Source organism: Gasterosteus aculeatus, chromosome 3 (assembly GCF_964276395.1).
Source record: "Gasterosteus aculeatus chromosome 3, fGasAcu3.hap1.1, whole genome shotgun sequence".
Lineage (NCBI taxonomy): Eukaryota > Metazoa > Chordata > Actinopteri > Perciformes > Gasterosteidae > Gasterosteus > Gasterosteus aculeatus.
In genome coordinates this window covers 18,727,481-18,739,980 of record NC_135690.1, presented here as the reverse complement: position 1 = coordinate 18,739,980, position 12,500 = coordinate 18,727,481, and the positions used below count along the sequence as shown (strand labels likewise).

Here is a 12,500-nt window from a genome sequence, read left to right as displayed (position 1 = left end):
TGTGGCCAAAATGAGAACAACATATTTTCATAAACACGTCATTGTTTCTAATAACGCGTCATAATTCTGCGTTTAGGGGCGTGGCCTCCTCACCTGTGAAGTGCTCGGTGAACTCCTGCTCCAGCTTGGCGGCTCGGTCCAAGGTCTTCCTGCCCTGCTCCTCCGTCAGCCGCTTGTTCATCTCCCTGTGGGAGGAAACACCTGCTGAAAGCCGCTGGACAGGAGGAGGAGGAGGAGGAGGAGGAAGAACACGGGGACTCACATGATGTTCTCCACGGACTTGGGCTTGATGAACACGGCGACGGGGTGAAGCTGCGCCAGCTGCAGCCGCTTGATGGCGTTCCCCGACACGTCCAGGATGCAGTGCTTCCCCTGCGACACCACAGAAGAAGAGACCATTCGGATCCACATGTGCAGGTGTGATGTGATCTCATGGTCTCAGGGTTCTGGTTCTCCCGGGTACCTTCTCAGCCACCTCCCGGACCGACTGCACGCTGGTCCCGTACAGGTGGCCGTTGTACTGCCCCGCCTCGATGAACCGGTGGTCCTGGATGTCCTTCTCCATCTGCTCTCGGGACACCACGAAGTGGTAGTCTCTGGCGTCCACCTCGTAGTCGCGCTTGGGCCGCGTCGTATCTGAGGGGAGGAGACAGGTTCGTCAGGACGCGTCCCGCTGCCGGCCGGCCGGTCTCGTCCACGTGGACTCACGAGGGACGCAGGATCCAAACTTGTCGGGGAACTCCGAGATGAGGTCGTCGTTGATCCGGTCCTTCATGGGGCCGAGGACGATGACGGGACGGGTGTAGCTCACTGAGAGGGAGAACAGGAAGTGATCAGAGGCACTTCCTGTTTAAAGGTGCTCATCGTGTGACGACGACTTGAAGCTGTTTGTTGCTTCTTATGGACGCGAGGACGTCTCTCACCTTCCTGCTGAGCGACGGGTTCGTAGGACAGAACCAGCTCCTCCGGCCCGCCTGAGACACAAAGGTCAGAGGTCAGGACTTCATACTGAGCTCATCTGAATATTCAGATTCATTTCTGCTGATTTCATTAAACACAAAGACGAGAGGTTGAAAATAAAGATCCGGACAAAAGAGCAGCTGTGGAAAGTAAACGTTCATATTTACTTCTGTTCTTTTATTATAAATAATTATAATAACAATAATTATTATTATAATGATAATAATAAATATAATAATAATATTAACAATATAATAATATATTTATAATAATAAATATAATAATAATAATAATATATAGAGTTACTTTGTACTTTACACGATGCTTCATCTCAGAGGTAAATACGATTTACGTAGAAAACAGAGCGGCGTTTGGGTTCACTGAGTGTGTGTGTGTGTGTGTGTGTGTATGTGTCTCTGTGTGTGTCTGTGTGTGTGTCCGTGTGTGTGTGTGTGTGTGTGTGTATGTGTCTCTGTGTGTGTCTGTGTGTGTGTGTGTGTGTGTGTGTGTGTGTGTGTGTCTGTGTGTGTGTCCGTGTGTGTGTGTGTTCATGCTGTTATCGGGCGGCGTCTCACTTACGGCAGCTACTCTCGCTGTCGCTGGCGTTGGACGTCACGTGTTCTGCAAACAAGAAACACAGGACACGCCGGGGGGTCAGTCAGTAATTCCCACAATGCTTTGCAACTGGAGGTTGTGACGCACACACACACACATACATTTTATATACACACACACATATATATATATTTATATATATATATATGTGTGTGTATGTCTCTAGAATTTACGCTTCTGAATTATTTCACTTGAAGCTTCATCGTTTCATCTGAAATCATCGAGTGGAATTTTTTTATAAAAAGACAAAACTCAAAGTTAGTGAATATTTTCAGAACTTCTGTATTCGTTCATTCATTCATTCGTTCATTCATGTTGATCATCGTCTCGATTGGCTGAAGAGGGTCCTGCTGGAGACCAGGTGGCTGATGGGACATCGGGGGGACGGGGGCGGGGACACTTACTGTGGCCTCTGGACAGCGTGTCCTCCTTGTTGTCCTGAGGTCAGCGGAGCCGAGTGAACAAACAGGAGAAACAACACAACAAGTTACAGAGTTACAGCGACGGAGCAGAGGGAACGCGGCCGGTCGGCAGGGCTGGGGGGCTTGGGGGCGGGGCCATCTTGGCTCCTCCCAGGAGGGGGGGGGTTTGTAGTGGGACCAAATGTTCTGCCACGTCTCCTGATGACGAAGGAGCATTGTGTGTTTTTTCGGGCGCCTCATTGGTTTTAGCCAAGCTCCCGTTGCCGTGACGACCAATGCGTTCGCAGCGCACCGCCGCCACCAGCTGACCTCTCTTCCTGTCGCCCCCCCATCTGGACGCCGCTCTGGGGTACTTACGGTCGAGGTCGCTGGTCTCCTGCTCGCTCGCCTCTTTGCTCTTGTAGAAGGGAAACTTTCGGGTAAAGAGGTTCTTTCTACGCTTGTCATTGAGAGACTGCTGAGGAGGAAGAGGAGGAGGAAGAGGAGGAGGGGTGATGGAGCAACAAAACAAAAAGAGGAGGAGGAGGAGGTCTGATGTCGGTTTGAACAGAATGAGACGCGAGTCGGTGACGAGCAGCGAAATATGATTCAAAATAAAAGCTGAAACCAAACATTTAGAAACTGAAAAGAAAAGAAAACGTACAAACACGACCTCCATGTTTACTGACACGCGTTGGTTCTCAGCGACAGGATGTAGAGACGGAGTTTAACGCGGTGACAGTGAAGGCAGCAGAGGACGAGGAGGACGAGGAGGACGGGGAGGACGAGGAGGACATGCAGAGGACACAAACAGAAACCATCACGCTGCTCTGAGGTGACGGAGAAGAAGCAGACGGTCAATGTCAAGCGTTTCTCAGTGGGGGGGCGGGACCTGCATGCGCTCTTTGTCCGTCAGTCGGCCGTGTTAGAGGGCGGCGCCGAGGTGGGGGGGGCGTGGCTTTAGAGCTGCGGTGGCGGCGGCTCGCTGCCAACATGCTGTTAGCGGCTTCATCTTCACACACAAAGATCCGGCCAATGAGGTGCTCAGAAAGGGCTTCTACTCCCAGCATGCATTGGGGCGTCTGGTTATTCCTTTTCTCGACATTTGTGCAGAAAATCCTTTAGATTCTCAGAAGGAAACAAACTACTTCCCGCTTTAGTTTTTAACCAAACACACAAACTGCTATTTTAAAATGTGTCCGACTTACACACACGAGTAGTGAACGCACACAGTGGGTCAGACTGAGCCAATCAGAGAGGAATAACCAGCTCGGCCACGCACTGCATCATGGGAGTAGGCCGCGTGTATACATGGAGCAGTACTCACCCCTCGCTCTCCAGACTTTGCATTGAACTTCACCGTCTTTAATCTCGCTCGCTCCTTCTTCTCAACGCTGAGAGGACGGAAGGTCAAAGGTCAGCAGAGACTTTTCTGTCTCTAAATAAAACAGCGTCATCATTTATGTTCTATTATATCATTGTTCTATAATTAGATATTCTTAGAATGATTATCTGTCATCATTAATGGTCCTATTTACATTCCTCCGTCTCCTCCCTGTGTCACATGACACCCCCCCCCCCCAGGTCACATGACCGCGTGGGACTGACCGTCTCTTGCTCGGGATCACCCCCACCTCCTCCACCTCCCCCCGGGACGTCAGCTGTCGGGCCTGCCACCACTCGTCGTCGGAGGCGTTCACCACGTGGAGGATGTCCCCGAAGCGGAAGTTGAGGCCCTGGCTGGGAAGCCCGGAGTCTCTGGTCTTATCGTAGTCAAACAGGGCCCTGCAGTGGGTCAGGGTCTTCATCATGACCATCATCATCATCATCATTACCTCCATCACCATCATCATCATCACCATCACCTCCATCATCATCACCATCATCACCTCCATCACCATCATCATCATCATCATCATCATCACCATCACCATCATCATCATCACCATCACCTCCATCATCATCACCATCATCACCTCCATCATCATCATCACTTCCATCATCATCATCAGCACCATCATCATCATCACCATCATCACCTCCATCACCATGATCACCTCCATCATCATCATCATGATCATCACCTCCATCATCATCATCATCATCACCATCACCTCCATCATCATCATCACCATCATCACCTCCATCATCATCATCACTTCCATCACCATCATCAGCACCATCACCATCATCACCTCCATCACCTCCATCACCATGATCACCTCCATCATCATCATCATGATCATCACCTCCATCACCATCATGATCATCACCTCCATCATCATCATCACCTCCATCACCATCATCATCATCATCATCATGATCATCACCTCCATCACCATCACCATCACCATCACCACCATCATCATCATCACCACCTCCATCATCATCATCATCATCACAACAAACAGCACACTGGAATAACGAGAGTCAGCTTGATGAAAAGCTCGTTCCCACATTGCTCGACTAGAGCTGCCTTTGATGTGAGAGACCATGTGATCACATGACGTCATGACCAGCAGCACGGCGTGTGTCGTGTGTCTGGTGTCGTGTGTCGTGTGTCGTGCGTCGTGCGTCCTGTGTCGTGTGTCTGGTGTCTGGTGTCGTGTGTCGTGCGTCGTGTGTCCTGTGTCGTGCGTCGTGTGTCCTGTGTCGTGCGTCGTGTGTCCTGTGTCGTGTGTCGTGTGTCGTGTGTCCTCGGCCCGTTACGCTTTGGTCCATTAAGATGCCAAAACACGAATGTAGGACAACCCTGTTTAGAAATGATGAACCAAACAGCAACGTCTCGATGAAGACGCTTATCGGAGACACGCGGCTTCACCCGTCTACGTCAGCAGGTGGAGTGTTGGTCTGAGCACATTGTCACTGCGATGGGGGCCGGTTTTTGGTCTTTAGTCACCGTTCACACATTCACACATAAACGAGTGGCACCGCTGCTCAATCAGAACAGGTGGGGCTCTCGTGTCCACGCGGCGGCTCACCTGACGTACAGCGACCTCTTCTGACTGGTCCTCAGAGATCCAGAACCGGAGCTGATGCTGCTGTTCATCATCTGCTCCCTCAGGTCGTGAATCTTCGCCTCGAAGCGACTGTACTCTGCACACAAACAGGAGGTTTACCGCGCGGCAGCACACGCGGCGAGGCGCTCACAGTCCTGCAGGCGCGTCTCACCCTGCGGCCTGTAGTGGGCGATGATGGTCACCGTCTGCCCGGCGTTCTTCAGGGCGGCGGCCGCCTGCTCGTGCGTGGCGTTACGGAGGTCGACGCCGTTCACCTGACAACCAGACATCAGGCGTTATGCGATAAACAGCAATATTTATCTTTGTCTGAACATCTGCATTCTGAAGCTTTACTACAAAATAAAAGTTCCTCCTCTATTGAAAACATCACGACTAGACAAAAAACTTCACTTCCTGAAGTTTAGTTTCTCTGGTTTATGGTCACATGACTGTTGGTCTGAGATGAATGTGTGTGTGTCATGTGACGAGTGAGTCATGTGACGAGTGTGCACGTACAGACACCAGCCGGTCTCCTTTCCTCAGCTCTCCACAGAGGTCAGCAGGTCCTCCAGCGAGGATGAAGGAGATGAAGATCCCCTCTCCGTCCTCGCCGCCCACGATGTTGAAGCCCAACCCGGTCGCTCCTCTGTGCAGCACCACCTTCCTGGGCTCCCTGCTGGAGCACGCAGCCGTCAATCACGGCGCCACGTGACCTCACGCAGCCGTCAATCACGGCGCCACGTGACCTCACGCAGCCGTCAATCACGGCGCCACGTGACCTCACCCAGCCGTCAATCACGACGCCACGTGACCTCACGCAGCCGTTTATTTCATATTATTTATTTCTAACCGTGTATGAATAAATCATACTGGTACTCGAGCGTCGTGTCTTTTCTAGTTTGTGAGCGTGATGTGTGTAGCAGCGGGGGGGCGGGGCATCGAGCTGTGCGTCTAGGAGAGCGCTCCTGGTTAAATGCAACATTAATGTGACATTGTGCAGTTTGTAAACTCAAAGGTTATAAATAAGTTACGTATCTAAACTTTTATCATCTGCAGTCTTTTGGGGGCCTCACCGGGTGACGTCGTCATCTCCCAGCATGCTCTTGGGGGTCGGAGAGAAGCGGCCCGAGGACGCCGGCAGGGGGAGGGGCTGACCCAGGAGGTTGGGGGGGCTGATATGGTTCTCCGTGTGCTGTGAGAATGCTGGAACGGAGACGCACAACAAAGGCGCTACGATGACAAACACAAGGGAGTCACATGACCTTCACGGTGAGAGCGACTCGTCACACGAGGCTCCGCCTCCTCAGAGCCGAGCCCGCGCTCACCTGTCGGCTCCTGTTACCGTCTGACTGTGTGCCGACCTTCCAGGGGGTCGTAAAGTAAACCAGCGAGCGAGAAACTCAAGCTGCGAGTCGTCTCCATGGAAACCGTGTTGGGATTTAGGAAAGGTTCTTTTTATGGCATCGAATCATTCGTAATAAATATTAAATTATATTATACTAAAGCCTCTGAATGAACTCATCCATCAGCACAGCAGTGTGTCATGATATTAATAATTTGATTAATCAAATGAGCAAAATATATGAAAAATTATTAGTAACATATTTTTTAAATAACAATAAAATGGTTTAATAACCTGAGAGTAAACTATTGAGAAATTAATAAAATAATAATTAGTAAGGTATTCTAAATATATGGCAAATTATCAGATGTATAGAATAGAGAAAAACATTTTAATCAAAAGGAAAATATCTAAAGATTAGCAGAGAATAAAAGTCTTAATAGGCAGTTAAGTATTATGTGAATATTCAATATTAGAATAATTTTTGTGTAAATCCACCAAACTGAAAAATATCGCTACAATTTAACATCCTGCAAAGAGGTGAACTAAAGCGCTCGTTTGCTGCATGGAGTTTGGTGGGATGGATGCTACGCTAGCGTTGTAGCATTGGATGGATGCTACGCTAGCGTTGTAGCATGGGATGGATGCTACGCTAGCGTTGTAGCGTCCACTCACAGTTGGTGAGGTCGGGGGGGGCGAAGCTGTCGTTCACAAAGACACTGTTGGGTTTTGCCACTTTCAAGTAGACCACGTCGGGGGTGTTTTTCAAGGCAGTGACGGCGTGTTCGTGGCTCACGTCCTCCAGGCAGGCGCTGTTCACCTGAGGGGGACGGAGAGGACACGAGAGGACAGGCGTGTTACAGAGGACACTGGTAGCTCTACCATGCGACAGAGTATTCACTTGTGTTACTGTGGTACTTCCACTAGTACCAGTACTACTACCACACATTGGACGAAGTAGAGGACGTCTTACAGCCAGCAGCTTGTCTCCGATCTGCAGCCTCCCGTCTTTGTGCGCAGCCCCTCCCTCGATGATCTTGGTGACGTAGATGCTGCTATCGCCCGGGATGTGCTGGTTCCCGACTCCACCCGCTATACTGAAGCCGAGACCTGCAACCCAACGAGCCCAGAACCAGAACCAGAGCGTGAGAACTGTCCAGAGGACCTCGGCAGGGACATTCGGAGGATATTTTACCTTTGGGTCCTTTCACCAGTTTGATCTCCATCACCTTCTCGGAGACGGATTTCCTCCGGCGGACGTAGAGTCGGACCAGAGAGCCCGCCTCCTTCAGGGCCTCCACGGCTCGGCTGTGGGTCACGTCCTGGACGTCGGCGTCGTTGACCCTCAGGATGACGTCGTTGACCCTGAAACACAGGACGTCCCGAGTGTCAATCGAACAGCCCCAACTTGATTTACTTTATTCTTATGATCATTAGTACACTGTGATCAGCTCCGTGAACCACGTGGTACAAACAACAACAACTTGTTACCTTGATGCTACGTTAGCTTAGCACTGGTCAAACAAAACTACATTCAGAAAACAAGCATTTTAAAAGATGTTCAATTGTCAACCTGCATCATTGTGTCGTTTTCTCAATAAAAATTAAAAAAGTTAAATCATAGATCCAATCAATGGTGAGAAGAGAAGGCGGGGCTTAGTTTCTCTGGGTATCTGAGGAACAACAAGCAGCATCAGAGGTTATTGATCGCCGACACGTTGGTGAAGCTTTGTCCTCGTTTGTCCAAACAAAGCGTCTCAAGCTTCCAGTCACATGATCCTCACGGACCACTGACATCATCACACCTGCTGGAATGGCTGCATGATGGATGAAGGGGGGAAAGGCGGCAGGGCACAGCAGGGGATTGTGGGTAACCAGAGGTCTAGATGCGAGGTACTTCTACATATTCGGTGTGCTGCTACGGTCCTCGTTCTGTTCTAGTGTTGGTAATATTTTACCTGAGCCGTCCGTCCTGGGCGGCGGCTCCTCCCCCGATGACTTTGGTGATGAAGATGCTGGGGTCCTCCCCGATGTGGGGGTTGTCCGTGCCGCCCGCGATGCTGAAGCCGAGTCCCGAGTTGCCCTGGAGGAGAGGACCAGTGCAAGTGCAGCCAGATAACCGTCATCCGTCATTCGTCCTCACTACAAACAAGCTTATCCTCACTACACTTCCTGTACATTTCACAATAAAAGCCTAGAGTTGGCTTTTAATTTGAAATATATAAAAGAAGTGTTCAGTAGCTTTGCTGTTGTAAAGTAGTGACACCACACGGCCGATGTACCGATGAGGGTTTATCAGACATAAAGATCCTTTCACCACGTTACTCCATTAAAGTCCTGGAGCCTTAAACTACTGGAGGAAAACGTACCCTCTCTAGCGTGATCTCCTCGTACTCGTAGTCGGCCTCCGTCCCGTTCACCTGCACACACACGTATGTGTATTCATATACACACATAGTAGGGCAGTTAAACGCATTAACATATGACGTCATGCGCTTCTTTGTTGTTGAGCAGCTCAACTCACATTAACCGAGGACGAGCAAAAGCTGTTTGTAACCACTGCAAACCGGAAGTATCTCATCACCGGAGTACTTTAAGCGCAAAGTACTTTGAGCGCAAAGTAGAGAAGTTCTTCATCATCTGAAACCTTAAATGACCTTGTGTGTCTTACCAGCTGGTGCAGAGGAGGAAAATGTAAAGTCGACGGAATGGATAAAAAAGTGGACGAAGTTTATTTATTTATTTATTGTGTAACTGCTCAACCTGCATCACTGGAAGTGATTTCTTCCAGTGAGATATCTATCTATATATATATATATATATATATCAATCACTAAATATCTATATATTATATATATATATATATATCACTATATATATCTATATATTAGATATATATATATTAAAAATATGTATTATCTGCTTCATGTTGTCAATGCAGTAGTAGAAGTACAAGTGTGAACTCACGTAAGGGGGCGTGTCCAGGCTGTCCGTGTTGACCACCACAGGGGGGGGGTTGGCCTGAGGGGAAAAGACACGTCACACAGTCTGAGGAAACGACCCTGAGCCCCCCCACACCAACCACACCACCCTGAGCCCCCCCCCGAGTGGCGGTCCCGGCGGGACGTACATGTCGCCGCTTCACGCTGCGCTGAAGCATGAAGCTCTTCTTCAGCTGGTTATTAAATACTAAAAAGCTCCGCCCCCTTTCCAGCTCTAATCCTGCAGCCAACCACCACGCGATGACAACCGGCAGCCAGATGTTACGGACAAAAGGACACTGAGGACCAACATCTGCAGACGGACGTCGCAGAGACACAAAGATGGAGACAAAATAAAGACAAACAAACAAGAAACCTGTGACGTTGGAGGGATGACGGTGGTCTCGGCTGCGATTGGAGACACGGGGATGACGGGGATTATGGGAGAGGAGGCCGGCGTGGCCTCTGCCTGCTGAACAATAGCATGGTGAAGGGGGGGCGGGGTCAGAGGTTAGACAGCACAGATGAACAGCAGCGGGGCGAAGATGGATGGATGAAGATGGATGCCTGTCCGTGTTGTCTGATCTGTTTGCTTTCATCGTGGCGAGGTGGGAGGAGTTTGACTCACACGGGACAGCAGTGTCACCGGGTTCAGCCAATCACGGGCAGGGGCTCCGTGATTGACAGATCAACCCCCAACACGCTTCCAACTTTTCAGCATCCCGATGTGACAAAACGGCCCATCTGCTGCTGCGAAGGGATTAAAGTCATCGAGTGTGTGTGTGTGTGTGTGTGTGTGTGTTAAATCCTGGTCCCTCAGGAAAGTCTAGTTTATGCTTCTGTGTTTTCAGACAGATGCAAGGACTCTTGCGTGTCTTTTCACTCCTCGTGTTCGTCGACCCATTTTTCTAGACTAGCGTCTGAAGCTTTGCAGCCTCCTGCAGCAGCAGGCTGTGATTGGTCGCTGACTACGTCCTTTACGGAGTCTCACGTCTCCGTTTTCACAGCACAATACGGCCGTTATTAAAAGGAAGAACGTTTACGAGAGAACGGATCAGATTGAAGAGCTTTTAAATATGAGCGCTTGTACAAGCCGTCATTGGGGACTATGAGGACGCCGGATGGCCTCTGATTCATGGAGGGAGATCTCCACAAACGAGGGGGACAAAGTCGTGGAGGAAAATACGGGACAAATGTGTCCTTGATGAAAAGCAGCAGTGTGGATGCACGAGGCAATAAAGTCTATGATCAATAAATAAAGCAACCAGCGACTTCCACACACAAAGACGTGACTCTCTAGGTCGTCTTCAACAGAACACGTGACTCCACCTGTTGTTCTGGAGGTGAATCGCTCTGCAACACACGCACGACTTTACAACCAGGAAGTGAAACCAGTGCGTCAACACGCAGACGCAGAAACACGCGGCGGCCTTCAGCCTCAGCAGGAGGCAGATGTTCTCTTTTCTGTGATTTATTGAAAAGTAGCAGACAATTCAATTAGACAGAACAAAGCTATGATCAGCCCTGAGAGGTCTATAAAGGAACATGTCTGAACCTGTAGGGTTCTCCAAGGGTCTTCAGAGCTCCACCACATCCATGGTGGCCCATTCAGGTCCTGTAGGAAACCCTGGGAATATGAGGGTTCTCTGTAGAACCTCCTGAGTCCTACTAAGCCTCTCATGACCTTAAAATCATCACAATTCATCCTGATATTAAAGAAACAGTTAATAGTAATTTGCCATCATGTTGTGCTCGTGTGGTTTGTAAAGTCCCTGTGGAGAGCCCGTCCCCCCCAGCTCACTGACCTCTATAACAGCGCTGCAGGCCGTAAAATCGCCTCAACCATTAAACAGCGGCACAACTCGGACCCCCCCCTGAAAAACACCCTGCCGCTAAAATTAGCCTGCGCATCGACCGGCATCGATCCGGCAGCCCTACTTCTGCAGCGCCGCTCTGCTACCGGTTCATGGTGTGACCCGAGGAGACGACCAGGAAACAACAATACTACTTTTCTTTAGCGTAGGAAAGGTGCTTCAGTGTTTCCTTTACTAGCGCCTTTAGCGTAGGAAAGGTGCTTCAGCGTTTCCTTTACTAGCTCCTTTAGCGTAGGAAAGGTGCTTCAGTGTTTCCTTTACTAGCGCCTTTAGCGTAGGAAAGGTGCTTCAGCGTTTCCTTTACTAGCTCCTTTAGCGTAGGAAAGGTGCTTCAGTGTTTCCTTTACTAGCGCCTTTAGCGTAGGAAAGGCGCTTCAGCGTTTCCTTTACTAGCTCCTTTAGCGTAAAAAAGGCGCTTCAGCGTTTCCTTTACTAGCTCCTTTAGCGTAGGAAAGGCGCTTCAGCGTTTCCTTTACTAGCTCCTTTAGCGTAGGAAAGGCGCTTCAGCGTTTCCTTTACTAGCTCCTTTAGCGTAAAAAAGGCGCTTCAGCGTTTCCTTTACTAGCTCCTTTAGCGTAGGAAAGGCGCTTCAGCGTTTCCTTTACTAGCTCCTTTAGCGTAGGAAAGGCGCTTCAGCGTTTCCTTTACTAGCTTCTTTAGCGTAGGAAAGGCGCTTCAGCGTTTCCTTTACTAGCTCCTTTAGCGTAGGAAAGGCGCTTCAGAGTTTCCTTTACTAGCTTCTTTAGCGTAGGAAAGGCGCTTCAGCGTTTCCTTTACTAGCTTCTTTAGCGTAGGAAAGGTGCTTCAGTGTTTCCTTTACTAGCTCCTTTAGCGTAGGAAAGGTGCTTCGGTGTTTCCTTTACTAGCTCCTTTAGCGTAGGAAAGGTGCTTCAGTGTTTCCTTTACTAGCTCCTTTAGCATAGGAAAGGTGCTTCAGTGTTTCCTTTACTAACTCCTTTAGCATAGGAAAGGTTCTTCAGTGTTTCCTTTACTAGCTTCTTTAGCGTAGGAAAGGTTCTTCAGTGTTTCCTTTACTAACTCCTTTAGCATAGAAAAGGTGCTTCAGTGTTTCCTTTACTAGCTCCTTTAGCGTAGGAAAGGTGCTTCAGTGTTTCCTTTACTAGCTCCTTTAGCATAGGAAAGGTGCTTCAGTGTTTCCTTTACTAACTCCTTTAGCATAGGAAAGGTTCTTCAGTGTTTCCTTTACTAACTCCTTTAGCGTAGGAAAGGTGCTTCAGTGTTTCCTTTACTAGCTCCTTTAGCGTAGGAAAGGTGCTTCAGTGTTTCCTTTACTAGCTCCTTTAGCGTAGGAAAGGTGCTTCAGTGTT

General features: G+C 49.4%; 1 protein-coding gene and 1 long non-coding RNA gene across 35 annotated transcripts in view; one reads left to right on the top strand and one right to left on the bottom strand.

Moving 5' to 3' along the window:
* dlg1b (discs large MAGUK scaffold protein 1b) overlaps positions 1–12,500 on the bottom strand; it is a 34,618-nt gene that overhangs the window by 1,287 nt on the left and 20,831 nt on the right. For 4 of the 34 annotated variants that reach the window (XM_078100020.1, XM_078100039.1, XM_078100040.1 and 1 more), the window contains 20 exons: positions 9,675–9,770; positions 9,285–9,338; positions 8,687–8,737; positions 8,276–8,400; positions 7,513–7,682; positions 7,291–7,427; positions 6,993–7,137; positions 6,049–6,178; positions 5,492–5,651; positions 5,148–5,250; positions 4,958–5,072; positions 3,585–3,761; positions 3,304–3,370; positions 2,355–2,451; positions 1,540–1,581; positions 924–974; positions 709–810; positions 464–636; positions 263–372; positions 94–185 (listed from right to left, as the gene is read on the bottom strand). In XM_078100020.1, coding sequence (XP_077956146.1) covers positions 94–185; positions 263–372; positions 464–636; positions 709–810; positions 924–974; positions 1,540–1,581; positions 2,355–2,451; positions 3,304–3,370; positions 3,585–3,761; positions 4,958–5,072; positions 5,148–5,250; positions 5,492–5,651; positions 6,049–6,178; positions 6,993–7,137; positions 7,291–7,427; positions 7,513–7,682; positions 8,276–8,400; positions 8,687–8,737; positions 9,285–9,338; positions 9,675–9,770 — 2,197 coding nt within the window. Of the gene's footprint in view, positions 1–93; positions 186–262; positions 373–463; positions 637–708; positions 811–923; positions 975–1,539; positions 1,582–1,979; positions 2,014–2,354; positions 2,455–3,303; positions 3,371–3,584; positions 3,762–4,957; positions 5,073–5,147; positions 5,251–5,491; positions 5,652–6,048; positions 6,179–6,992; positions 7,138–7,290; positions 7,428–7,512; positions 7,683–8,275; positions 8,401–8,686; positions 8,738–9,284; positions 9,339–9,447; positions 9,785–12,500 lie in introns of those variants that run through there. The other 30 variants (XM_078100015.1, XM_078100032.1, XM_078100027.1 and 27 more) reach the window with 17 other exon arrangements.
* The window catches only part of LOC144405579 (uncharacterized), a 308-nt gene continuing 207 nt past the window's right edge, over positions 12,400–12,500 (top strand). The window contains exon 1 of the long non-coding RNA XR_013467234.1: positions 12,400–12,500. This exon is cut by the window's right edge and continues 30 nt beyond it. This is a non-coding gene — a long non-coding RNA (uncharacterized LOC144405579).